This window comes from Aotus nancymaae, unplaced genomic scaffold (assembly GCF_030222135.1).
Source record: "Aotus nancymaae isolate 86718 unplaced genomic scaffold, 86718_ANA_hifiasm-v0.15.2.pri h1tg000019l, whole genome shotgun sequence".
Classification (NCBI taxonomy): Eukaryota; Metazoa; Chordata; class Mammalia; order Primates; family Aotidae; genus Aotus; species Aotus nancymaae.
This window is the reverse complement of record NW_026988431.1, coordinates 22,517,965-22,545,248: the sequence shown is the minus strand read 5'-3', so window position 1 is coordinate 22,545,248 and position 27,284 is coordinate 22,517,965. Positions and strand designations below refer to the sequence as shown.

Here is a 27,284-nt window from a genome sequence, read left to right as displayed (position 1 = left end):
TTCTATCAACAGGTATGCCAGGCAAAGAAATACAAATACACAAAAATGTTTGAAAACATGAAAAACTAAGGGATAATTTTTTATCTTGCAAGTGAAATACTTCATTTGCAAAGAAACAATTCAGGACTCCTTTTAATGGTGAGCTCTACCAGGGATTGCAAAATGTGATTCAACTTGCATGCTGGCTTATCCCTAACATACCTTCAAGTAGCTGTGCAAAAATATTCCGGGTTATTAAAGCAAAGGTATTAGCAATGAAACCATAGATTTACCTCCACTTTTCTTATTTCTTAAGACTCATCCCACACAACCATGCTTTGAAGAGCAAACCCCCTTTTGGGAATCCTAAAATATAAGTGACTACAGCAGGGATGGGTTTATCTCCCTGATTAGCAATGAGTATTTTTACTTCTGTGTTAAGAAGGATTCTGAGGTGGTATCTGTAGTTATTAGGAGAGTGTTGTGATATGGGGATTGCATTAAATTTTCTACAATAACTGCATCTTGTAAAATGACTAAAAAAGTAGACTAAGACTGGGCAAAAAAATGACCTAAATTAACTATGTGAACTTTTTAGCAGCTTAGATGGAAAAAGAGTTCTAACTAAATGGAAAAAAACAGTACTTTATTTTCCCTTTAAAGTAATATTTAGGCCAAAAGAAACTATGAGTAGAAAGAAAAAATATTAGATTTTAAAGTTGAAAGTTATCACGGATAAACACAAAACACATGGAAAATAGCCAGACTAAGTGGGAAGAAAGTTCCAGAGAAAAGGAAAGAAGCAAAGATCATACAAAGACAAAAAAGAAACACGACATGAGGAAACTACTAAGCATGAGGGAAAATGAGTAAGAAAACAAAAACCCCACTATTCCTTGGAAAGCACACCTTCTCTCCGACAGATAACAGGAATCACCACCACCATTCTAGGAAGCTTCCAAGCTAGGATCATAACTGAAGTCATAAAAGAAAAATAAAGATAAAAAGAAAAAGAGTGTATTTTTTTGGAGTTAAAAGATATTGAAGTAGGCTCTATCTATGTTTTAAATGTTCTCTAAAGTGGATTGTTGTGAGCCGGCTCCAGGAGGTGATTCTGAAGCACCACGGATCCTATTTCTTCCTCCTCTCTTAGCCTCAGTTTTCCACCAGCTTATCTACCTCCTTATGACCCCAATTTTTTACAGGGGGATTCTTCTGAGACTGGTGATAACTTTAGCCTTAAACAGTTACCTACTGTGCCTGCATTTTGCCAGGTTACCTCCAATTTCTATAAAAACAGAATCCTCTGGGTTTCCAACTCTGTTTTTCAAATCAATTATACAAATCCACAAATGTCTCTATGAAATAAAGTTCCTAATTGGGGCCATTTTTGCTTTTCGATTGCCTGGTATCTGACTATAAAGCCTAAAGTTACAACTATGCATTAAAAAAAAAAAAAGAAAAACTATCCTTTAGAAAACTACCTATGTCCAATCTTAGAAATCCTTTTAGAATTTATGTTCAAATAAACAGTTTAACACTGAAAACATAGTAGGGCATAGAATCAAGGACCATTATGCACCCTACTCCCGAAAAAAAAAAAAAAAAAAAAAAAAAAAAACAGAAAAAAATGAAAAACCCAATACAGAACACAATCTTTCTCTCATTCGAATTTTGGTGAAAGTATAAAAATGGAATTTGAAGAAGGTTTTGATAAAATAACCTGGAAAAAACTAGACAACTCCATTTTTCTAGACACAACTTCTTTTGATTGCATTTTATTTTTACTTAAGAACATCTTACACACACATACATACCCCAACGTTTTTTTTTTTTTTTTTTTTTTAAAAGGGGGACTGAAATTTTAGTTACACCACATGTGGTTTTCATTTGTGAAAAATGAACAAGCTGTTTGTGGTTAAACTGTCTAATCGCCTGTTATCAATCTAGCACTGCATTCAAGATTTACAGGATACATCAGCTTCTGTGCCACATTAGCTGTAAAGCGGGGGGGGTTGAGAGGAAAAAGGAGGAGGAGAGAGTTTATCCTGAGGAATAATATTTCCAATGCAGCTACACTCGCACTACATCTGGTTGTGCTGGTAGCGGCAGTTAAATTGAAATATTTCACAGCGTGTGTCAGAAACATGCAGAATGGTAATTATGACAGATCTGATTAAGCCGGAGTGCCACAAGCTCCCTGGCCAGCGCCGGTTGTGCAGGTGTGACCTTGTGCGTGCCTGCGTGTGTAAATAAAATTAATTACAAGCGAGAGGGTGAAGGCTTCAGTGACATCACAAAGCGGAGAAACTCCCAAGGGGGAGACCTAATGGAATATTTTCCCTCAGTCTAATAATACAGTTCATATTGACTTGAGGTAATTAGTGGGATCATTAAAGCAGTTTTCCCGGCGTATTTGGCTGCCTGATCAGATTAGTGAAAATGTTCTTCAGAACAAGCCCTGTGTGGTCTGCCAGAGAGGAGGAAATAAAAAGCAACAAAGCATATTTTGGAATGATAAGCAGCGCTGGACTTTTAGTATAGCAAAAAATCTCTACTTTTCTCTGGAGCCGACAGATCTAACTGTCTTGTCCATTTTAATTCTTCTATCCAACTTGTGTATTCTTATACACATTCTGAACTACTTCTTTCATTTCCCCGTTCCCTCTGTTAAATCAGACTGCTTTATCACTAAGAGCCATCCCCAACTCCCCAACAAATCTCTTCTAAACAAGGCAATTTTAAAATTGGGGAAAAGTATCTTAAATGACTGCTTTACTGTTAACTGACAATATGGGACAACAGAGAGAGGCCAAAAAGAAAAAAAAAAAACAAAAAAACAGGGAAAGAAATGCCACTTAAGATTCACCTGCTAAACAAAAGATTCCTCTCTTATGTTAACACATAACAGATTTAAATATTTACTCAAATTTGGACCTCAAAATGGGTTTAACATAGGACAGAGTTGGGGCATGCATTCTTCCAGTTGAACAGAAAACAGAGGCCTCGTCAAGAAAAGGGCCATTTGTTTGAAAATACTCTATTGAGCATGCTCTACCTTGCCACTGGAATATGCCAAGCGCTGTCACAGATGGCAGGCTCTGACAGTTCCCATCCGTAGCGTCGATACTCGACAGTTCAGCACAAGATCAGTGACATTCTGTCTCATTAGAACCACGCTAATTATCACAGCTAGTTTCAGGGGAAACCATGTGTTGCAATGGTCAATTTGAAGGAGTCTGTGCATCAACAAACTGGTAATAAGGATCAGACACCTTATTATATGACAGCATGCTGCCTATGATCTGATTTACGGAATCAGAGGCACTGAGGCGGCCGAGGAGGCTGGCAGTTTATGAAACAGTGTGTTTAAACCCAATTCCTGAAGCATCCTGGTTGAAAAGGGAATTGTTAAAAAAAATATATACAAAGGCAACTAGAATAGTTGAATCACAAAATCAAAGGAGAATAGATTTTTCTATTAACATACAACAGAAGTAGATTAAGACTTAGAGAAAAAAACATCATCAATTTGACAATTGTATGTTGATTCCATAAATGGTTTGGAACTTATATTTTTACATGGTATGTAGTTATAAATTATAGTTATATGTACACTATAGATACATATTTTTAAATAGGTGATCTATGATTTGTGCCATTCTGCCAAGCAAATGGGTTACTTATCAAGAAGCATAACAAGTATACTTAGAAAAATGAGTAATCTCTAAGGTTACTTTTTAAGATACATCGACACTCTTGGCAGGGCAGAAAATTTCTATATTAGATTCATTTTACTAACATAAGTTCTTCCATCCCTCTCTTAGCACCTTTCATTGATGTGAAATTTTAATGGTACAGTTTCTTCCAGAGCTATTTTTCTATTGTCATTTTGCATAAATGCATTTTCATAGCTCATTCATTTCACAGGGTCTTTATTTTCATTTCTCATGTGAGGAAAAAAAGAAGATAAAGTTAAAATAAAACCTACCTACATTATCAAAAACATAAAAGACAACTATTGAGACTCTTGAGAAAAAGCACTATCTTCTAACTTGGTAGACTGTTAAAGGATTATATCAGTGTTATAGTTGTGTAATAAGTTTAACTTCATGACACTCAGTTTTAAGATTAATTTGTTAGGAGTGAAAACTCATGGTCTGCTGTTTTCCCTACTTTTTGTAGACACCCGAACCTGTCCTGAAGAACTAACTCTTCAACTGCCAAAACTGGATATAGAAGAGCTTCCAAAAACAGAAAATGCTATAGAATATTCCTAGTTTACCCTTTTCAGCTTACGCTAACATTTTAGGATAAAAGGTGCTCTCAGATTAAAGCAGGCTCTATGAATATATAGTTGGCATAGCCGTGCTTCAGAATATATATGCTGGATTGCTGTAAAGGAACCACTCTTGCAGCGACCTTCCTTTTATTTCCTCACATGATGAACCTCTTTAAAGCTGGCTCAATATTCACAAATTAATTCTCTTCAAATCTGTTCTAAAAATTTTCTTATGACATCTTCTAAAGATGGAGAAATGAGGCTTAATGAGTTATGTCTATATTTGTAACAGTTAAGTTTATTAAGTGGGTCGAAGAGAAAAATATATTTGACTTTCAGTTAATCAATTCTAAATTTATGGGGAAAAGGTGAACATTTTAAATTATTTCAAAGTAGCAACACGATAACCAAAGATCTTCTGTTCATTTTTTAAAAGTAGATAATGCCAAGTGTCAAGGGGATAAATCACCCCTTGACAGGACTTTTTAGCCAAAAATATGATAGTTAAGCAACTGTTCTATTTAATAATTCTGATCTGCGTTGATCAAATCCTAGACATACTAAAACAAACATACTTATTTTTAGAAGGCAGAAATCTGAAAACAGTGCATATTCAGATTCACAAATTTAACCAGCTCTTAAAAAATCATTTAACATACAATCATGTACCTTCAAACTATTAGATTATGTCAATATTTAAAGACATTAATGTTAATAGTCCTGTTTGGCATTCAACTAGAAATATAAAGATAAGTCAACGTTTTAGAAAACTGAACCCAATATTAATTCCTAACAACAAGACATAAGAGATTTTTAGAAATGGCTACTAATATAGAACACCTTAAATAGGAGACTGATGAACTGCACATCCTTCTTACTCAAGAATGCAGCATAGGCACCTCCAAAGATGTGTGTTAAACTTAACACCGGCAGCCTGCTGAGATGCAGGGACCACACTCTGGGCCATTTTACGTCTCTTCTTGTTTTCCCCACAAATACGTCTCTTGCCTCTTCCTCTTCCAGGAAAACGGGTCCAGGGAATCTGAAGCTATATCCCCTTTCAGGGTGTCCTCCACATTTAGATGGAGAACATGTAAAGGGGTAGTTCTCTTTTTAGAGAGTGACTGAAGAACGCTTTGTTTGCCCAAGGAAAGGGGCTCTTAGGCCACAATGTAAAGATCCCACAGACTGCTACAAAAAGGGTGTAGCACTGAGAATAACAGAAACCATGATTCTCAAATCTGCAGGTCTCCTGTGTGCCTTAAATAGGAGGCTACACAGGTGAACTGTTGGAGCAAAATCTGTTACATGAACATTCCAAAAGAATTACTCAGCACAAAGTTAAAAACTGAAGTGTAATTTAATTCTAACAAAATAAAAGATGCCTGCACTAGCATGCTAGCATACAGAATGCAATGTCAATGGTTCCATTCCTGGATTTTGTCACTATAGATCTATTTTCAGCAATGAAAATTATATTTTTAGCCCTATTTCTAGCCCCAATGATTTGTGACATATGTCTTACTTGCACTTAAGACATTCATTACCATGTGAGAATTTCCAAACATAAAGGTCAGAATGATGTTTTCGTTCACCTACAAACCTAAGGAAAATGGAGGTATTCTTTTTCTTTCTTCCTTTTTTCCCTCTTTCTCATCCTAGGGGCCCTGAATCTCAACGACAAACAAAAGTGACTGAAAAGTAGATGAAATAAAAGGTTTTAAAGTATTTGGTCTCTTCTACAAGTCATGCTATTTCTGCAGAGTCATAAATACTCTTTTTTTAGTATTAAAAAGCATACCTATTAATCAGCCAAAGTTGTAGCAGCCAGAAAGTACTACAACTCAGAGACTGCAAAATATTATATCGAAAGCATGTTAGTCAAATAGAATTTTCATCGGCTAGTTGCTTTGCCCAAAATAAATATGTTGTTCAATAGACCACCAGAGGAAATCATTTTCTAAGCACAAGTGATAATGCAGTATGGCTCTGTGAAAGCCCTTTACTCTCTTACTGCACTACTGTATCTGCAGACTCCACCAATGCAAACATGAAAATCAATGTAACAATTCAGTGTACAAGGCAAGGCCTACGGTGCTGCTAATGTCCCCTTGCTGGACACATACCTTAAGTCTCAGGGCTCTCAAGGGGTTTGCTGTGGAATAAAATTAGATTCCAACATCTGCCACCATTAAGGAAAAAATTCCATTTCCATCTCCCATATGAAAACACTATAACCAATGAACAGTAACTGAACCTTGATACCGTAATGGTTATTACCCAAATCAACTATTTTTTTTTAAACAGTAAAATTAGCAAATTCTGGTCTCCTAATTATTTGAATGTTATCAGACTAAATGTTTGATAAAATTCTAATATGATTCACTTGGAAAAACTGCTGCTTATTTGAATACCCAGAATATAAAGTGTATTCATTTGTAGCTATTCACATTATGTTTAAAGCTTATCATCTTTTTAAAGTTTGCATTAGCCTGCTTTCCTAACCAAGCACAAAAAGTAGCCCACCTTCAGTTTTTACTTGCATATTTTATTCAGACATTTCTATTAGAGTTAAAAACAATTCCATATCTATTATTCATTGAGGAGACAGTACATGTGAAATGGTGGAATCCACATGAGTTGGTTTCTTTTACTGAAAATACTTTGTGCATTAGTCACTGCAAAGCATGCGTTACCTTTTAAAATGGAAGGTATTTATGATACATAAATACATGATAAATAAATCTCTTATCCATGTGGAGGACTGAACTTCTTGCTTAGCACATTATAAAACGTTACCATTTGGGTATAGTAGCTATATAATTTAAAAGCTCTTTTGCATCCATTGTAGCATGTGACCCTTCTATGTTAAAAGAATCCTGGGTTCAAAAGTTAAAATTTCCCAATATTGTAGCACCGATGACACAGCATGGATCAGAGCTGGTCTCCTTTGACTCCTCCACCATGTACACCTACCTCCATTAGGTATGATAAAGTCTGGATTCTGAAGGCTCTGTGTTGGTAAGAACCTTGTGTTCCATGAATGTCAATGAAGAAAGGAAAGCCCTCACTGTTTCTACTATCAATAAGTCCACTGTTCCTAATTCCTCTTCCCCAGAGCAGGGTATTACTTCAGTGCTGACACTGCCTTGAACCCTGAAGACAGTCTAAAACAGGAGAACTGCAAAGAATTTGGAGTTGGCTCTGCTATATTTATTAGTTAAGAAACTCTCTTGTGTAAAATGAAGAAAATAATAGCTCACAAGGTTACTAAATTAATGTAGATAATCTATAATACATGATAGCGTCTAGCACAAAAAACATAATGGTTAAGACAACCAGGGCAAGACACAGAAGCAGATGGAAGTAGATGAGCTGAGACAGAAGTGACTCTGGTTCTTCCTGCTTCACACACACTTTGTCTTGGGGGGCTGCTGCTTCATTCTGGCAAGCCCTGACACACATATCTGAGGCCTAAATATATATACTTTAGAAGCGCAAAATTTTGACCATTATAAAAGTCAGTCTGATTTGAAGGTTGTTTTTTTTTCTTTTTCTGTTTCCTTCACAAAACATAGCATGAGAACAGAAGCTAAGCAAATGGCCACTTTTCCTGATTAAGTCAGATTTCCTTTATTAGTGATTCACACAGGTTTTGGATTGTCTCATTTTTTAAGCAATCAGCTATCTTTGTACATATTTTCATCAACAGGGTAGTGCTAACATTAAACTGAACAACTAAGACAAGACTACAAAAATGCTCTATTAGGACCTTAGAATAAGTTAGAAGTTGAGAATAACTATCCAAGGGAATGAAGTTAATAGTTTGTTTGACCCCCACAGCCCACAGTTGGCCCCTTTAATTTTCTCTCAACCAGTAATGAGTAACTAGCTAAAAGCTTTTGGGGTTTTGGAAAACACACCATCACAGAAGATGCTTGAAGTTGCTTACTGACACTGCTGAAATAGAGACCCATGAGGAGCTGTGTAGGACAGAGTACAAAGAGCAGGGATGTTTAAAATGGCTTAGAACATCACCTACATGACATTATCAGAGGATTGCTGCTACTGTCTAAACAGCTCCAAAATCAGTAACTCAGCCCAGGACTGGGAGAACCTGGGGTACCATTAAAGGATGAAGTCAAAGATAGCAAAGGACCTAAGAATCACAGGGAACAGAAAGAAAAATGGTGGTGGGGGTGGGGGTAGATTGAACTGAATGACAGGTGACAGACAACTAAATACAGTTATTAAAAAGTTTTAATATTAATTTTTGTTTTAATGCTAACCTCTATTATAATAATACATGTCTAGTTTCTCCATTTCGGAGATCTGGGGAAAGTGGGAATGCGGTCTGATTATCACTGATGATTGGACAGGTCAGAACAAAAATGCAGAATCAGAAAGAAAGGCAAGATAATATATATTTAAATATGAGATCCTCATCATAATTAGACTAAATAGCCAAAACAAAGATGTGTGGGGTGGGCAAGTAGGTGGGGGGGAGGGTAAAGTGAGACCAGGACATTTCTCTTTAATGCGTAGTCTTGGCATGTAAATGAAGACATCTGAAGAAGCACACAGGTTTAAAGCGGCTCTAACATTCTATCATAATTAGAAACATTTCAAGAGCCCTGTAATTTCCAATCAAAATTACAGTAATTTCCGATATACAAGCCATGATTCATGACAGAATTTTACATTCCATGAGAGATTACGGTGGCCTGATGTATGACACGCTGAGTACAGCACTAACATAAACAATTCAGTTTAATGTTTAAACAGCACTTGATGTTTAGAATCTCACAATAAAAGAAACATATTATTGTAGAAATTATCACTTTGACAGTGATTGAAGGGTAGGCAGGCATGTGGCCTATAAAGCTATAATTTTTACAGTCCACAGCTTGAGTTTAATCATTTTTATATAACAATTCCAAGATATCCCTTAAGTATTTCATCGAGCCTATAACTTAAACAAGAACAACATTCTTCTAAAGCAAAACTCCTGTCAAGTAACACTATAAATGTCGATAGAGTAAAAGTTTAGGAAAATCTGAAAAGATACTATGTTACAAATGTATCAATTACAAATACTCCCATAATTGTATATTTTATCAGAAGTTGACAACAGCCAGGCTGTTTTATAAAAGAGGATGAAAATATACTTGTGTAAAATTTCAAGTTGTTTAAATCTTACCTGGAGCCCCTATTTGCCTCTAAATCTCACCTTGATAGTGTTATCAAATCCTTTTTCAAAGGGGAAGAGAGTTTAGTGTTCTTCTGGTCCTTTAAGAAGTATCTTTGGTTTTGGCGAAGGGTTTATGGGTAACTGTAAGTTTGTTCATGTAGATGATTCCACTTTTGATGAACATAAATTATTAATATATGACAATTATGCTGATAAAAGACTGTACTATCTGTCCTTCTGTTATTTAATTTGGTAGAAATTTACAACTTTTCCAATTCAAGTCTATTCAGCTGTAATTCATCAGAGTTGGACAACTTGTAATTGTAATCAATCTGTGTGTCATGCAGACATCTATAGAAAATTAAAATCATTAATATGCAAAGGTGTGTGTGTGTGTGCCAGTTTGTATTAATAAGTGCACTTAATAGTTGCAGACAGCTGAACTGAGCGCTCACCACTATACCACCAATGCCACACTAGATGGCTGAATTGAAAGAGAAGAAACTGTGTAAAGTTCTGTAGTATTTTCACAGGAAAAAAAGTCAAGATCATCTAAGCAATAATCAAATAATAGTGATTCCGATGATTTATTTTACAACAACACACCAAACTGAGAAACTTACTATGCATTATGATATCCTTCTCAAAATAACTATTAACTGACTTGGGGATTTACTATAAAATCCTTGGTCTGGGAAGTGGCTATTAGAAAAAACAAAACCAAGTGCCTATAACCTGAATTTGAATATTGTTTCATTTTAGAGCTCCGGAAATAATCCTAAACACAGAGGCCTCTCCGTGATGCAAGTTCATACTGAAAATACACATTCCTTTTAATGAAAATTCCACAGGCAACACAGATAAACATTCTCAATGCCTAACAGAGGCTCTTACCTGGCTTTTGGTTGCTGCAACCTTTGCAAACAGTGCTTGAGACACTTTAGCGCGCTTCATTTCCTGCTGAATCTCATCATAAATGGAAGCATTAATGTTCATGGTATTGTTCTCTGGTTTCCCATTCCTCTCAGTGGCAATAGTAGCTGTTTTCACCTACAAAACATTTTGAACATGGCTGTCATTTTTCATTGGCTAAATTGTTTTGAAGCTTCTCAGGCTCAGCATCCAAACTGGACACTGTTGCTCCTTTTATGATCAAGGTGATCAACAGTGCAGTCATTCAACAATAGTTATTGCTCTGAGATCAGATTGCTTAAGTTAAGGAAGTCATATTGTCACAGGTGATTGCATCTGTAATGCGACAGCAACTGCCAGCTGACAACCAGGAATTATAATGCCATAAAGTAAGTTTTCTGGAAAACGAAATAGTTTCAAAGACTTGAAAACCCTAAACTAATTGTCTCCAATTACCTTCCATTGCAATCCTAACAAAGGAAATTCACAATTAAAATCATAATGCACAGTGTCGTATCTTCACTGGTTGCCCAGTGCCTAATAGACAATACAACAATTAGCTATCACTAATAGCTATTACATAGTATGGTCTTTTTAATTTTAGACTATTTTTATGCATCTTCCTCTTACGTTTCATTTTTAAAATCTTCCATAACAAAGCCATTTGCAGAACTGCATATTTAAATCTTCTATCCATCCATGAAGCAGGTAGAGTGCCTTGCTTAATTATCATAAAGGCTGGTTGCATTTTACACGTGCATGTCCAAGCTGTTCTGTATAATTATTTCATCTTTTCCTGGCACCCCTTTATATAACTATTTCCTTTTGACTTGTGAAACCAGACAGTAAGATAATGTTTCACAATATTTAATAAAATATTCCTGTGTCATAAAATATATAATCAGTGACTTTACTAATATATTCAAAAAGTACAATCTTGAGTGAAAAATCAGTATTGATGCCTTTGGTAATAGTGATAAGCAGATATCTGCAGGAAAATGCCACAAAATTTTAGGGGAGGAAATCAAATCTCAACTTCAAAATTTACTATTATTCATTTTTAAAACTCCAAATTTATTTTTTATTATGTAATAGTATGAACTAGCCTGAAAAATTTACATAAAAACCATGTAGCTGATTTTTTACTGGGAAACTGATGAAAATATAAATGAAAAATTACTACAGATACAAAACCATGTTTCTTCCAGCAAACTGATCCCGTAAGGGACTCATTTCTTTGGGTACTTTACACAACCCAGGTTTCTATCCTCTAGAAACTTACCATCCTGGACAATTTCTCACATAAACCATGAAAACAGAAAATGAAGTACACTACAGAAAAAACAAATGATTTTTTTGGCTTTAATGATACAGCCTTTGAGTCAAGCTGCAGGTCTTTAAGATATATTTTACTCTGTTCCCAAAATATTTGATGATTCAATTCTCCATACTTAAAGCATAATTAGGAGTCCCCTTTAAAATGTGCCTGCTGAATACTAATTTCTAGCTAATTAGCAAAATAATTCACCTATTGCTTATCTTGAGAAAGTAGGTAGATGCTTCCACCATGATATCACCTTTCCAAGCATGGAAAAGATAATGCTGGGAAATAGTTGGCCCGCAGGCCTGAAGAGGACACAGCAGGTAAGGCAGGACAGGTGACCAGAGGTTGGGCCTCCTCTGCCTCCTCTCCAGAGTTCTCCTTCTAGCTTTGTGACTCTAGTCAGCAAGGGCACTCACAGAGATATATTAATGACTCGAGGCCACTAGAATACATACAGGGCTTTGAAGCAATAATCTGCTAAACACCACTTTAAGAGCCAGAAGAGTTAACGCATTACCATAAATTGCCTACAAAGTTGCTTTGGTGAGACTGGCAACTTTGCTCTGGGGTGGTCTTGCTTTGAGGCAGAAGGATAGATTTGATCACCCCATGGGGTCCTTTTTAATACCTATTTTTTCTCACTGCTTAAATGAAAGAGAAAAGAAAAGCCATTTCAATCGCTTTGAAAATTGAATGTTATGGAAATGGGGGCACCAAGTCCAGGGCACTGAAGAAACAGATCCTTGGTAGCAATCTGCTAAGCAACAGTTAAAAGAACAAGCTTTGGAAAGTTGGTGTTTCAATCTGTTTTTAAAATAATTTTCATTCTTTTGTAAAAATGATGTTTAAGAATTTATCTTTGAGATGGGCTATAATCACTTGTTTCAACCCTGTGACTTTGTTTCTAAAAACTTCTTCAGTTAATTTTTCTGTATTATTATAAAGCAATTACAATCAAAAAGCAAGAATTCTAAATTATCTCAAAAAATGATTTCCTAGTAGCCAACACAATCAAAACAAAAGTGAAAAAGAAGTATACGAGAAACATTTTCTTTAAAAAAAAAGAATGTGAGGGTGAAACTTTAACAATTACAAAGTTAGAAAGTATCTCTGTATTACTCATTTAAAAAATATTTAGAAAAGCTCTTCTTTACCATCTTGTTGGCCCAGATATGCATCTTATCATAGATAAGCTATTAGAATTCTAGAATCACATTTTTTTCCCCCTAAACATAAGCCATTGCTTAAGGGAAACTGACTTGGACAGCTTTTCAAAAATATGAAAGCTGAATTTTTCCCCAGGTAAAAATGGAAACAAAAATCTTTTATACCTCATTCTACTAAGTACTATTTTAGCTTAGTACAAAAAAACTCTTCTTTAATCCTGGTTTAGCTTTTAATATTATATCACACATTAAAATTCATAAAGTAGTTCATTCCAGGCAAAACAAACTACTGTTCAGCTCTTCTCCGCAAATAGCACAGGAGGTAAAATAAATGCAGTTGCTTTCAGAATAGCTTTTATCAAGGTAGGGTGTACTACTCCATTATTAAGGCGGCGCCGGGGAAGTAGTTAAGAATTGGAGCTTTTACTATTTACCCTCCCATGTGGGGAAAGGGTGCAGTACTAGGGTCTTTTTATTTCACTAAAATTGTGCAGCAGAACACACATTTTTCCATGAAAACTCTATTTCGCTTCTCCATGGATTGCTAAGTACATCAAACCATACTTGTTGATTACACAAAATGAACTCTACTTTGGCCTTGACTGGTGAATGCACTACTCTGATGCATGAGGAACTGCCTGCAAGCACACTGCTTTTACACAAACAAAATTAAAGTGTTATGTAGTTTTAATAACTGTGATAATAAACACTGACACTTATTAGTTATTTATTACATGCTGGACATTGTATTAATGTCCATTAACTTCTTAACATGCATAAGAGCCCCAAGGAGGTATTATGATCGCCTCATTTTAAAACTGAGAAAACTGTTAAAACAAACAGGTTAAACAATTTGTTGGTGGGGCAATGCTGAGATCTAAACTCAACTAGAAACCACAAAGTTATTTAGAGTTCATGACATTACATGGGCCTTCTTTACTTTAAAAAATCCTTAATTTTTAAAACAGGCTGGACTTGCTTTTTGGTGGCCCTTTGATAAATCTAGTTCATTAATGTCTAATTCTTAATAGCTATTGACTTTTAATATTAAAATCTAATCTGAATTTACTTTTCAGGATATAAAAATTATAAATGTTTTTAATGAAAATAAGAAATGTCCTATTCTATGGATGCTTACTGGTGATGGAAAATATTTCCCACTCTCAAACTTTAATATATTAACACTGTCTTTAGCACCATGGTTTAATATTTTTAGATTTTCTTTCTTTCCAGGAACAGTATTAAATATTTTCCAAATCTAGACTTTAATGAAAGTCTTGCAGCTTTTAAAAGATGACAATTAATGGGAAGCAGTTTATAAGTACATAAGCAACATCTTAAAAAGATCTTCAAGGGATTAATAATAAATAAATTTTTTTACCAAGTGTTAAGTTCCTGCCTGTAACTGAACCTGAAATCAAGATGAATCTACGTTCCATTATATCGCAGAGGGATTTGTTGTAAAGAGACAGAACAGTGCAACTACCAGATTAATCGTATACTCTTTATATTAACTTCAGAAATTTTCTAAAGTATTGTTATAAAATATGACACCTTTAGTAGAAACTAAAGAATTAGATAAAAAGATGTAAAAAAAAAAATGAAGAAAAAAAGACTTGGGTAATTCATGTAAAAGCTGTAACTTAATAATTATATGCTTTCAAACAGTCTTCATGGAAATAAACTGCTAAATTAATTTAACTCCAAAAGTCACACATAGTAAAATGCACAAATAATAAAAAAAAAAAACACATACCCCTAAGGTAGAAATCATCACTTAAAATTCTGTAAAATATATAATTCTCAGAAAATAATCATGAATTATTATTATTGACAAAATTCCTTTAATAAACTCAACAGGAAAACTGAGTGAAAAGAAACCTTTAAGACCAAGGAGCTTGGGAGGCCTGGGTTCTCCCAGATATTTTTCATTTGACCGGTTTAAAAGGAGCTGTTTTCCCCACAATCCCAGAAATTCTACTGTCCAGTCTTCCATAGTAGATCATTTGTCAAACAAGTGATTTCATGAGGACAATGCTCAAGCACACGCTCCTCTTCCCATTCTAACTATAAAACCTTCCATCCTCTATGACAAACTTTATCTCCAAGTTTCACTTTTCCCTTCCTAAAATAAGTTTGCTTATATTCTGAGGAGGTGGCTTGAAGTAGCGGAAGGAGCAAGAGGCTTAGCACAGGACTGGAAAACTCTGACTAAACCTTAAACTTGGTTTTCTCATTTTTCTCCTAGGGAAAGGTTGGTTGAAGATTCAATGAATTAATGCATTCAGCTGCTTTCAGAATAGCTTTTATCAAGTCAGGGTGTGAATCATTATCAGGTGCAAAATATTCTTATTTGTTGAATTAGAGCACGTAAGTTGTGAAAACATGCATGCAGCAACCAGGTCTGGCTCAGAGCTTATAGCCCCAGGCAGAGGACGAAGCACCAGGTGTAACTGCCTTTACTGGAGCACAAGGGACACCTCTGCGTAGGAGGCATCTCACCAGGACTGGGCCAGCAAGGAGCTTTCATGTTTCCTAAGGCTAGGTGTCCCCAAGTGGGGCCTGACTAGCCAGAGAAGTTCTTTCTTGAAGATGACTTATAATCTAGGGCCTTGTTAAGGTATGCCCCAGGGGCACTCCAAAATCATCTTCTGTTACGCTTTACACTCTATAAAGAGCTGGAAGAGAATCCAGTTTCCTAGGCCTTAGGGGGACTGGGTCTTTTGTGAACCACTAAAGGCCTCTGCTTTTAACATGTGGTTCTTTAGGAAGAAATCAGGTTTCAGGTGCAACCCAAGCCCAAGATTTGTCTCAAAATAGGTTTCATATCTCTTCATTTTGGGAGAAATGAAATGTATACTGATTTCACATGGACTCCTCTTTGGCAAAATGTAACATTTAAAGAGACAAAATTTTGCAGTCTGTGTGTCTGTGGTTTTCTCCAGTTTTCCTTCATTTTAACTCATTTTTAATATGCATACTGGTTCCATTTTAAGCATTATTTCATTATTTCAACTGTTTAAGCATTATTTCATTGTTTCAACGGCTACAAGACAGTATTAATTCAACTGCTCTGTAACATGTTTTTCCAAATCTAAAGTATTCATTTTGCATTGACAATACCTTCAGTACGTTAAGAATTTCTTAAAATTTAATTCATTGATTCATGGTTAAAGGAAAAAATATGAACAAACTGGTAGAGATCTCTATTATAATAATATTAATAATTTAAAGATTTATATTATAGCAGCAAAATAAAATTACACACACACTTATCAGTTAATCATTTTGGAGTTTGGTTAGATGGCCACTAATACTGCATTAATAGAAATGTTTTCTTTGAAAGAGTTTCACTAAGAATCTACAGAATGTATATACTGTGTATGTTCATCATTGGCTGAATACCCTGGCTATGGGCTTAGTCTCAACTCCTCTTCAGAACAAATACAGCTAAGGGTGGCTCAACCAGTTAATAATTTGGGCAAAAATAAAACATATTTTCCATCTCAGCTTATCAGCAGATAAAACCTTTATGCATACATATAGGAAAGTTATCCAATAGTATCTTAACAGCATATGAAAAGAAATATCACTTATTAAGAACTGGTATAACTTTAGCTCAATAAAAAACTTAAAAAACTTGATGAGTAAGAATACCAAAATCACATTTGGAAAATAAATAAAACAATTAGAGTCTTTAAAAAACTAGAAAACAAAAGCTGTATTAAGGAACCACAAAGTCATATATCTGGCTATTTTTTTTTTTAAAGCAGTTCAATGTTGAATGAAGTTCATACTGGTCTTAAATAAGCCATTCTTTTATTGGTATAGCAGATTAAGTGGTAAGTAAAGTAATTCTCTGCTCAGAGTTCTGTTTGTGATGACTTCCGGAGCAAAGTTAACTGATAAAAGTGTGTATATTAACACTAAATACCGCAGAAAAAGTACTAAACTAAATTACTTTATTTCATTTTGTACATTTTTCTCTTTAATCATTCCTAGAAGTCATAGTTTATCTTTTCTCTTTAACCATTCTTAGAAGTCATATTTTTTATACATAAAGAATTCCTCATTCTTTGTCTTAGGGAATATTTCAGAGAAGGCTTTACAGATCAAATTCCGTAACTGTGTGTGTGTGGGCAGGTGGGTGTGTACGTATGTATACAGATGCCATGCTTTTCTCCTAAAGAAGCATGACTTTTTTAATACACAATTATAGCAATGCTCTCCTTATAGTCTGTTCCTACAGACATCAAGACCAGATTGATTTTCATTAAAAAAAATAGCAAAAACAGATTTTTGTGACATTTCTAAAAAATAATTGTTTCAGAACCTTATGATAAGCAGTTTAAAGTGGCTAAATATTATATTTATTTCTTATTTAGGAATATCTGTAGCACTTTCATTCTTTAGTGTTGGATGGGCTTTTTCTAGACTTCTATACATGAAAATGTATGATTACTTTCTACTATTGATGAAAATAAAGTAACATCGAGACACAATTTCACTGTGACATTGTCATACAAATATTTGGACTTTTTCTTCCATGTTCAATTTTTATCCAATTTTAGCTGACCTTATTTTTAAGAGCTGTAAATGTCACAAGCTAAACATATAAGAAAATACATTTGCTTGTGGTTTTGAGTCTTAATACACTAACTAGCAAACTTTTATCTAATGGCTTGTAATGCAAATTGATTTACTTAATTTTAACAGTTATGAGGTTACTTTTTAAACTTAGTTTAAAAAACAACAATACAGAGTCACATATCCAAAGTTACCTGGAAGGCGACTTTCTTTCCTAAAAAGTACAAAAATTTAAAGAAAGAGAAAATGTGCCCATATCTTGCAATATGGATAGAATTCCTTATCAGCCCCATTTAAAGTTGCCTTCAAGGATTTTATTAAACTTAATTATGAAAGATTACAAACGAGATGGTATGTAATTGGTACCAGCTGCAGTTCGTATTGGAAAGTATAAATACAAATGAAATTACTTATTTTTATTTATTTACTATTCAAATAGCGATTCTAAAACTAGTTGGGAAAAAACCGACTTTATTCTTTTTCTACTGAGTTTAAAATACTTCTTTACTTAATAACAATAGTAGAGACAAATATCCCATTTAAAGACTACTTCCGCCACCAAATAACCCAAAGAAAGAAGGAACACAAAGCAATTTTCTTCTCTCTAATTAGTAGCTTATTGTTTTTATATCAGAATTAATGATTTGGGACCAAATTCTGCTCAAGCAACTCTATGAATTTTAAAACATCTAAATCTATGTATCTATCTAATTTCTTACTGAGATTCTTCCTCAAGCGTTAAAAAAAAAAAAAAAAGAAAAGAAAAACAAAGAAAGGCAAAGAGGAAAAGGAGACTGCACCTGGGGAGGGCGGCTGGGCGGTGTGCTTATCAGTGGGGCAGGACCCATGGCAGAGGCAGCATTCAAGCTCCTTTCCCTTTCGTCCTGGTATATTCGGTCTCTTTCAGCTTCTGGTAACTGCAAGAAATTCTGCATAGCCCGAAGGTTTACCAGCAAAGACTGGGATGCAGTCTTGGGATCCTCTTCCTTTCGGAGGATTTCTGAAAGCAAGCCCTGCAGGAAATGAAAGGCACAGGGTGAGCCTGCTCCCGTGCTTTGCCCAGCCAGCGGTGATCCTTCCCTTTTCTTCTCCACTCTGTTTAGAAAATGAACAGTCAGAGGCATTAATTCTGCATAGGAATATATTAGTTACAATTGAAGTGGTAGAGAAGAGAGCCTCAATTGTATCCTTAATTTTATTAAGCATCTGCTTTACATATAACATAAACTGAAACTGCCTAATTGGTCTCCTTCCTTTGAGTAGCTTAACTTGCCATGAAATCTTTCACAGAGAGACGATCCAGGGAAGTTAAGAATAAATGAAATCTTCATAATGCAACAGCATTGAACTGTATAGTTCTCAAGCTGCCTAGACAAAGGCAGTGGAATGCCTACAGCTCAGTATGTAAAGATACAAAGCCATTTCTAGAGAAGTAGAACTTTCAAAGAAAATACCAGAAAATGAATTTTAACATATTAGAACAAAGATTATTACTAAAGCATCACCTAAGGTTTATGTTGTATTTTCACAGGCAATGTTTAAAATTATTCCTTAAACTTCAGCTTATCAAAGTACATGACACCACATGACCCTTTCAATTTACCAATTACAGAGAACCTCACTGACTATCACAAATGATTTTAAATACTATCTTGCTGTATTATACCGTTCGGTAACAAGTTTAAATTTTGAACTTTAAAAATCATAGATAAGATTTGAAATACATTAATTACTTTTCAACATTGCAAAAATCCATCATAGCATGCCAAGGAAAAGAATATCAAATTCTGTAATTATCAAATTTCTTAGGGAATAAAAATTGTTATTAGTTATAGAAGAAATTTATAAACCATTAGAAAACTCTTGAGGTGTCTTCCCCCACACCCAGAACAGAACATCAATTTTCAACTATTGTTTTTAACTTCTGGAAGAACTCTTTCAAAAATAGGTGGTTTTCCCCATTGTGTTTGAGACATAATATGAAACACAAGTATGGGAAAAATTTCTATTTTATAAGGGCTAAGCAGCCCTTCTCTCTTTAATCTTGTACATGAAATAATGCTTGAAATAGCAAGAGATATTTCATTTCTTCACTTAGCCAGAATATCAGCTTCAGAATAAAATTTTGTCAAGATTTCCATTAAATTGCAAATCTACTTTCCAATATCCTGCAGAAATGGTTAAAGGTATATTGGGGAAAGGAAGGTAAGTTGTCATGTTCAACAATGGAGCCCCAAGGTTAAAACATTTCTGTTCTTTTCATGGTTTGTTAGAAGTGCAAACCTGGTTTTGTTCCCAAATTTAAGGATAATGTACCATACTGCCTAAATGTAGCAGTTGGGTGCAGACAATACAAAAATACTGATACTTTTTAAGTGATTTATAAGCCGGTATTTTAAAAAGCTTTTAACAGGTGCAGAGGGCTTAAGAGTCCATTTTAAAGTAGTCTCTCACTTAGTCTCTTACAGCTAAAGCCTAGGAATTGGACCTGAACTTTCAGTTTTACCCTAAGAAATGTGACTGAAGTATGAAGGGCACATGTCCTTTTACTTAGGATACTAATGAGTAATGCTGCAACTGTGTCTACACAAGAGCAAAATATTGAGTCAATTTAACTAAAATTCAGTCAAACAGGCAGTCAATCATCCAGCTATTTAATTTGCACAAGGTCAACTAATTAGATTGTTTCTGACGTGTCATACTGAAAGTAAAACATTCAGGTCTCAAAAAAAAAAAAAGTTTGAAAATGGGTATAAAAAATAACCCTTGCTCTTTACTCCTCTCCACCAAATGTTATGTCTTAAAAAATGTGCTTGACAAAGCAATATATTATCAACTACACAAAAATGGATACATGCAAACATCAGTATAAACACAATATGCTACAAATTCCTTGAGTATGATAATCTAATATTCGCTTTCATCATCCCAGCACAATGCCTATCACCACATAAATGTTTGATAAATATTTACTAAATGGATTGATCATGTGTATGCAGACCACAATGGAAAAAAACAGTCACAAATAGGTGATAGAAACTTAAGAACAAGATGTGCTACCCATGAGGGAATTCTAGTGGTAGTTATTGGCAATCATTTGGGCCTACCGTGAAAAGTTCTGTGACATTTTGTTTATTCTAATTGTCTAATAATTTAAAAAATTAGATTAAGGCAAAAGATAGTTGTAAATATTTAGGATGTTATTTGGGAAACTTGAAATTAGCTATTTAAAAATCCCAAATGACCAACTAATATATCACATATTTCTATCAAAAATATTTCCTGAGGCAGCAGAGATCTATAGTGAGAAAATCAAATACAGGAAAACATACAAAATAATATTCTTTCTCAAGTCTTGCTAACATAAGACTAAGTCATTTCCGTATGGCTTAGACTGGAAGATAGCATGTTACTTGGGAGAAAATTTTAAACATTCTCTATCTATATTTTGATGTTGGTGTGACTTCCTATTTGAGCTTACAAGCGTTTTTAGGGGCAAAGCATTTTACTTCCACTTACATTAATTATTCTACTGGAACAAAGTTTTTTGTTTGCCGGATATATGTGGATGGTGTAAACTGATGTTTCAAACCCTCAAACACTCAAGAGCCAATGTAGCGTTTGACTTAAAGAAGCCAGTGTAGACAGTCTCAGGTGTTTTAGAAACCTTCTGGGTTTTTTTTTTTTTTTTTTTTTTTTTTGGCCCAGAGCTTTCAATGAGGGGAGTGCCCCCTGGTGGAAATGCTTGAAAATATTGTCAGAAAACATTTTTATTAGTTATAATTACTAAAAATAATAATAATAATAATGTCGCTTTAGAATAATTTTGGATGCAAAATGACTGTTATCAGACCCTAGATATGGGAATGCATGTTTTGGTCCTGTTCAGGTTGTTGTTACTTGAATAGCTGCATTCTTATTTATATGCTGAATTCAAGATATATGTGGTCACCATCTCCCATTTCCTACAGTTGAAGATATAGTATAGACTTGCCAAGGTCATTTGTAGTAACGCCTCACACAGTGGACAGTAAGAGTGACCTTTTACCAAAAATGCTTCATGCTAAAAAATAGTAATGCCAAGGCCATCATGTACCTTATTTATGTCATAGAATATGTGAAACATCAGGACAAAAATATGTCGTCAGTATCATGAATCAATGGTGCTCAACAAATTTAAACTAAATAAAATCATTAGTCATTCTTGTGTCTGAAAAGAACCTGAGAACTTGTATGTTACGTAGGAAGTAGGAAGTTACCAGTACCTCATGAATATTAATTTTATTGAAAACGAGAAGCTGCTTTTCATTGGGACTTCACATCTTACCAATAATTAGATGTGTGCTATATATATATGAAAATACAAAATTATTTTGCATTGTCATTACATAGTGGTTAAGTGAGAGTTCTATTTTTTTTTCAACTGAAGAATAAATTTACTGCTGAATTCCTAAACCTGTTTTTACATTCCAAAAACAGTTTATAAGTAATTATAAGTAAAATTCGTAAGTAATTGTAAAAGAAAGAAAAAAACCTCCAATAAATATTATCAGTATTTCCAAAAGCTAATTATGAATTCTTTAAAAAATCAGATAAGTGAAAGAGACTGCCAATCTGAACAAAAAGCCTGTCTGGCCTCCCGTTTGTCTCCTCTTTGAACATAATCACTGATTCAAATAGATTTTATCAGCTTCATGGAACTTCAAAGCCCTCAAAAAGAAAATATGATTTGATGTAACTTCCCTCTTAAAAAGAAAATACATAGAATATTCTTCAAGGCTACCTGCCTCTGTTGTTTGGTGAATTTTTAATCACATGTCCAGGTGAAAGACAATTTTCAAACTCCACCTACTAACCTTGGACTCATGCCAAGTAAGTTGTAAGTAGACACATTTATCTCGTTGTTTGGCAGGCAAACCAGAAAGCTGTCACGTTGGGGTAATAGCACCTTTTTACCTTTTATTCAATAGTGATATGGATAGTGGACTTTTCAAAAATTATACTGTGAAGAATTATAGAAACATAGTAGCAATTTCTGTTATACTTAAGCAGGCAAATTTCTCTCCACCACATAATTTACAGAACTCAAATTCAATAAAACATTACATGATGGTCCATTACTGTTATCAGTTTTGAATAATCCATCTTCATTCTTTATTTTACTGGAAATTAAAGTATACCAAAGACAAGGGGAGGGGGAAGAAAAAGGGAGTAAAAGCCACAGAGTAGGATCAGAGTTAAACTCTAGGTTTTATTCTTTTAAAAATTAAAGGGTATTAAAGAATGTATTTGCATGTAACAGAACCTTTGAATAGAAATAAGATAGAAAAGTGAATTGAAAAGCATAAATCTAGAGGCTTTGGCAACTACTTTTAGCCATAGGTTTCCATTAAAAAGACATCAAGTAGGCATAGCTGAATGAATGACATATGCTAAAAGCTGGTATCTTCAATAGCAATTAAAGAACATATGCCCATCAATTCAGAAGGGGAAAAATTCCTTAAAACAAGTAATTATATAAATTCGCCATGAATTTTCAGAAAAGGCAGACTTAAAAAAAATAGTCATATGTGAAACTCATAAGAGAGGGTCATGTTTTAATGTAGAGGACCCTATTAAGATGATGAGAAAATTCTCGAGTTAAAACATAAGACCCAGGATTTTAAAGTTATACAGAGCTGTCAATGACTAAAATAGTTCTCAATCCGTAACAGTGTTATCTATCCTATAACAGTTTTAATGTTTTAATGCTGTTTATAAGAAACAGTGTCTTTATCTGACCTTATCATATAACTTTGCATCTGTATGTATATATTTAACATTATTTTTTTTTTAACTTGGAGTTGGAATTGCACATTGTATTAGGTGCACACAAATGTGTGATGTGTGATTGAACTCTACAGAGCTCCTTGCCTATACATATGCATTAGCATGTGTATTTTCGTACTCCACACTCACACCATATCCTCACTCTGCACCTGCTTTTATTGAAATGCATACACTTCGAAATAAACACACTACATGCAGTCGTTCAAATGCATAATCATTAAAAAATAAATGCAGCTGTGTATGTATGTGTGTGGTTTTTAAGAATGACCAATGAAAATACATTCATGCCTGCATGTGCAAAAGCTAGTTCTCAAGGAATTAATATTTAAATACATGTATAAATTTCCTCTTCAGTCAAACAGCTTTAAATATGGCCCTACATCTACTTCAACTGAAAAGTACCAATTATCAATATAAAGCTTTAAAACTTACCCTTTATAATCCAGGGCACCAAATAATTTTTTGGTAACAACTTTTTTCTAAATTGGCTATTATTAATAAGGAAGTATCTGTAATCAAGCTGTACAAGGTTTTCATCCTCCTCTCACCCTCAGAAAAATAAAGTCACTGTTTTTGATATTAACCACATAGATGATTACCTTTTCAAAGAGATTAATATGGTATAAAAGAGAAAATTTTGCCTTTCTTCTGGTAACAAATCCTGTAGCTACTGTGGAATTTGTCCTTTTAAGGACCAAAACCAGAACAAATGGCCAACTCCTCATAATGATGTTACAGCTACTGGCTGTAACATCATAACCCAAGAGAAGAAACGCTGTAATGATGGGTGGCAACTTTATCCTCATTTCTCTGAGTTCTACCCTCTTAGCATTCTTCACTATATAAAGGACACTCACTTAGTGCTTTAAGAAATAACTGCTCAATTTTTAAAACACTTACCAGTAACTGTATATATACATATCATTTGTGTCTATGTCTTGTGTCTTTGTGGGCTTTTAACTCAATTCAAAAAGCGTTATTGAACTGTTATGTAGAGATATTTTTTTTTTTGCCTAGGAGGGGGAATTAGTAGTAGTTACTATATTTACTAAAATAAAGAATGCTACCAGAAACAGGAATACCTAGAGGGTTGACTTTTGAGTCATTCGTTTTCAATAATTATCCCCCAACTGAATATAGGTGTCATATTAAATTTACCAGCTAATAATGAACACTTTTTTTAAGCTATAAAGATATGGAACTAGGTAAAAACCATACAATTTTAACTTGAGACATGGCCTTGTGCAACTGCCCTTTTAAAAACAGGCAAACGTACAAAAAACAGATGAATCAACTGAAAACAAACACTGAATTAAAGGCTTTGTCAGGTCTCCTACTCCCAATCTAGTTAAGGCAAGCCAAAAATAAGTCACAGCTGGGATTCTCCTAGGTATGGAAACTCTGCCAACTAGGAATTAATACTAGATTATTTCTGTACCAGAATTTTATTCTTTTAATCATGTAATAAACAAAATAACTTAAATATGAGAGGAAAATGTGAGTTAGGACCAAAAACAAGATAAATTGACAAAAGAAAGAACAGTGGTAAAACAAAAAAGTTGAAAAGACATAATATCCTCATTCTAATACAAGTTATGGTTTTTTTGTTTGTTTTCGGTGTACCTGAGCCAAAAATAAATACCATATATATCATGTATCACACTAGTTTCCAAACAAAGAAAAAAATTCTCATTCACAGTTCAACAGAGTCAATTTGTTTAGGGCTTCTCAAATACCTTTATCTTATGACCTCTCATATATATCACTTTTTCTCCATGACTCTTAAACATCTTCCATGCTGATAGATAATATCGTCACAGGAATTGGCCCAGGAGGACAAAGGTGTGCACATTAGGTGTATAACCAGATATTAAGATCTTTAAAAATGGGTCTGCAAACTAAGGCCTGCCAGCCACACTTATTCCATGGCCTGTTTTGTAAATAGTTTTACTGAAATACTACCATACCCACTGCCATTCATTTATTGTCTATGGCTGCTTTATTACTCTACAGTGCGACAGAGATTTTATGTGCTTCAAAACTTAAAATATTTACTATCTGGTCAATAACAGAATAAAGTTTGCTGATGCCTGGTCTAGAGAATGAAGTTTAGAAGACAGTAACATGAGAGAGAGCACAAAGCTTAGAAGCATTTTATATGAATGAGTCATATAATCTTTTTTCCAAAATGGCTGCTTAGAATTAAGTGGATTATTGCTCCTAAGGTATTAAAAACAAAAACAATGATGTAGTAGAACTTTAACAGGGAACATTTATATACTTAAGTTTGATATCGGTAGAACATGAGCCTTAACCAAGCCATGAAACTCTTCTTAACCATCTACTACAAACAGTTTATGATTCCATTCCATAAAAGCATAGGTAATGCCAGTTTAAAATATGTTTGACATTTAATTCGTCTCTCAAAGCCCCTGAATTGGGAACAATCTGCACATAGGTTTCCCTTGTTTCAGAAATATATCATAGGAAAAGGAGTGATAAAATTGAGGCACCACCAGGAATAGGTAATATGATCACATCAAGAGAGAGAGAAAATGTTAGTAGAGTAAAAGAATAAACTTTAGTTATAGATGGAACTAAAGAAAGAAAAGAGGAGACAGCACAGAACCATTTATGAAACACAACTGACCTGAGTTCTGTTAAAAGCCACACGTGCAAATACTGCCTGGGAGATTCCTGCTCGTTTCAGTTCATCGCGTACCCACTGGTAGATTTCGGAAGACACCTCTGTGTTGGTTGAAACCTGCTGCTCCAAAGGCTTATTCATAGATCTACTGACAGGGGGAGGGTGGTTCAAGTATTGTTGGTTTAAGGACTGCTGGGCTAAAAGTCTATTCACTGCATACTGCTGGTTCAGCAGCTGAGCCATCACCAGCTGCTGGTTGACCAATTGAGGGCTGATAGGCGTTGACACGAGCCCAGGGTGCAGGTTTGGAAGAGGGGTCCGGACAGAGGGCTGACTGCCATGGGATAGCTGTGCAGGGGATGGAGGCTGCTCGGCTGTGTTCCCTGGAACCGGTTGCTGGCCAAAATTGACATGATTGGCGCCTTGCTGGGATAGCTCAGAAAGACTATCCATTTCAACTAAAGTGGACAAAAAGTAAAATCACATTCAGCCAACAATGATTGGCATTGATAAAGAGTTCTAATCACTTCCTAAATTTAAAAAGGGGTAGGCTCAGGGTGTAAGTTGCAACTTACCAGGTTGTGTTTTTGCTCTCCTTTTCTGAAAAATTCTATGAACTTTGGAAGTGGGACAGCACTTCTAATCTCATTTTTTAAATGTGGTTTAGATTTAAGGCATAAAATCAATTATACCAAATTCTCTCCAACTAGTTGTTCACTCTCACTTACTACCCTAAGAAGGCTTATAAGCAACAATGTTTTAAAATGGCTTCTAAAAGAATATCATTTGCTTAATGACAACTATAAACAGTGAGCTGAGCTAAGAAAATAAGCTTATAATAAGCAACTAAAAAAATGTACAAATATATTCTCATGATATTCATTACCTTTAGTACTCTAGGAAAAAGGTGTAAAAGAAAAAGTATGACATAAGATGTTACCTACTTTCAATTTTTACCTAGCAGTGAATAAAAGTAGTCAATGTAATAAATAAAAATGGGTACAATGATAATAATAAAGGAATGTATATTGAACACTGTGCTGAATATCTTACATGCCTTGTTTCACTGTTTCATTTTAATTCTAACCATCATGGGCGGTAGGTATATCTGGAAATACTTTTTAGAATAAAGCAAGCGATGTATTGTGTATCAAGCCAGCATAATACCCAGTATCGCTAAGATCCAAATATTTTTTCTTAAGGAAGCTATGACCATCACCAGATGCAAAAGACAATCTTACAGGGAATCATTCTGGTACAATTGTGATGCTGTCATAATTTTGCAATTTATTCCCACCTACCCAGGATGAATGCTTCTCCCTTGGCTAGGTCCCTCAAAAGGATTGGCTGAGCGTCATCTCTAAGCG

The 27,284-nt window shown here is 34.6% G+C and overlaps 1 protein-coding gene across 3 annotated transcripts in view; it reads right to left on the bottom strand.

Annotated features, from left to right (window-relative positions):
- Window positions 1-27,284, bottom strand: part of SATB1 (SATB homeobox 1) — a 90,589-nt gene that overhangs the window by 20,426 nt on the left and 42,879 nt on the right. For all 3 annotated transcript variants that reach the window (XM_021674533.2, XM_021674526.2, XM_012466727.3), the window contains exons 7-9: window positions 25,921-26,375; window positions 18,242-18,454; window positions 10,347-10,502 (exon numbers count right to left, since the gene is read on the bottom strand). In XM_021674533.2, coding sequence (XP_021530208.1) covers window positions 10,347-10,502; window positions 18,242-18,454; window positions 25,921-26,375 — 824 coding nt within the window. The remainder of the gene's footprint in view (window positions 1-10,346; window positions 10,503-18,241; window positions 18,455-25,920; window positions 26,376-27,284) is intronic.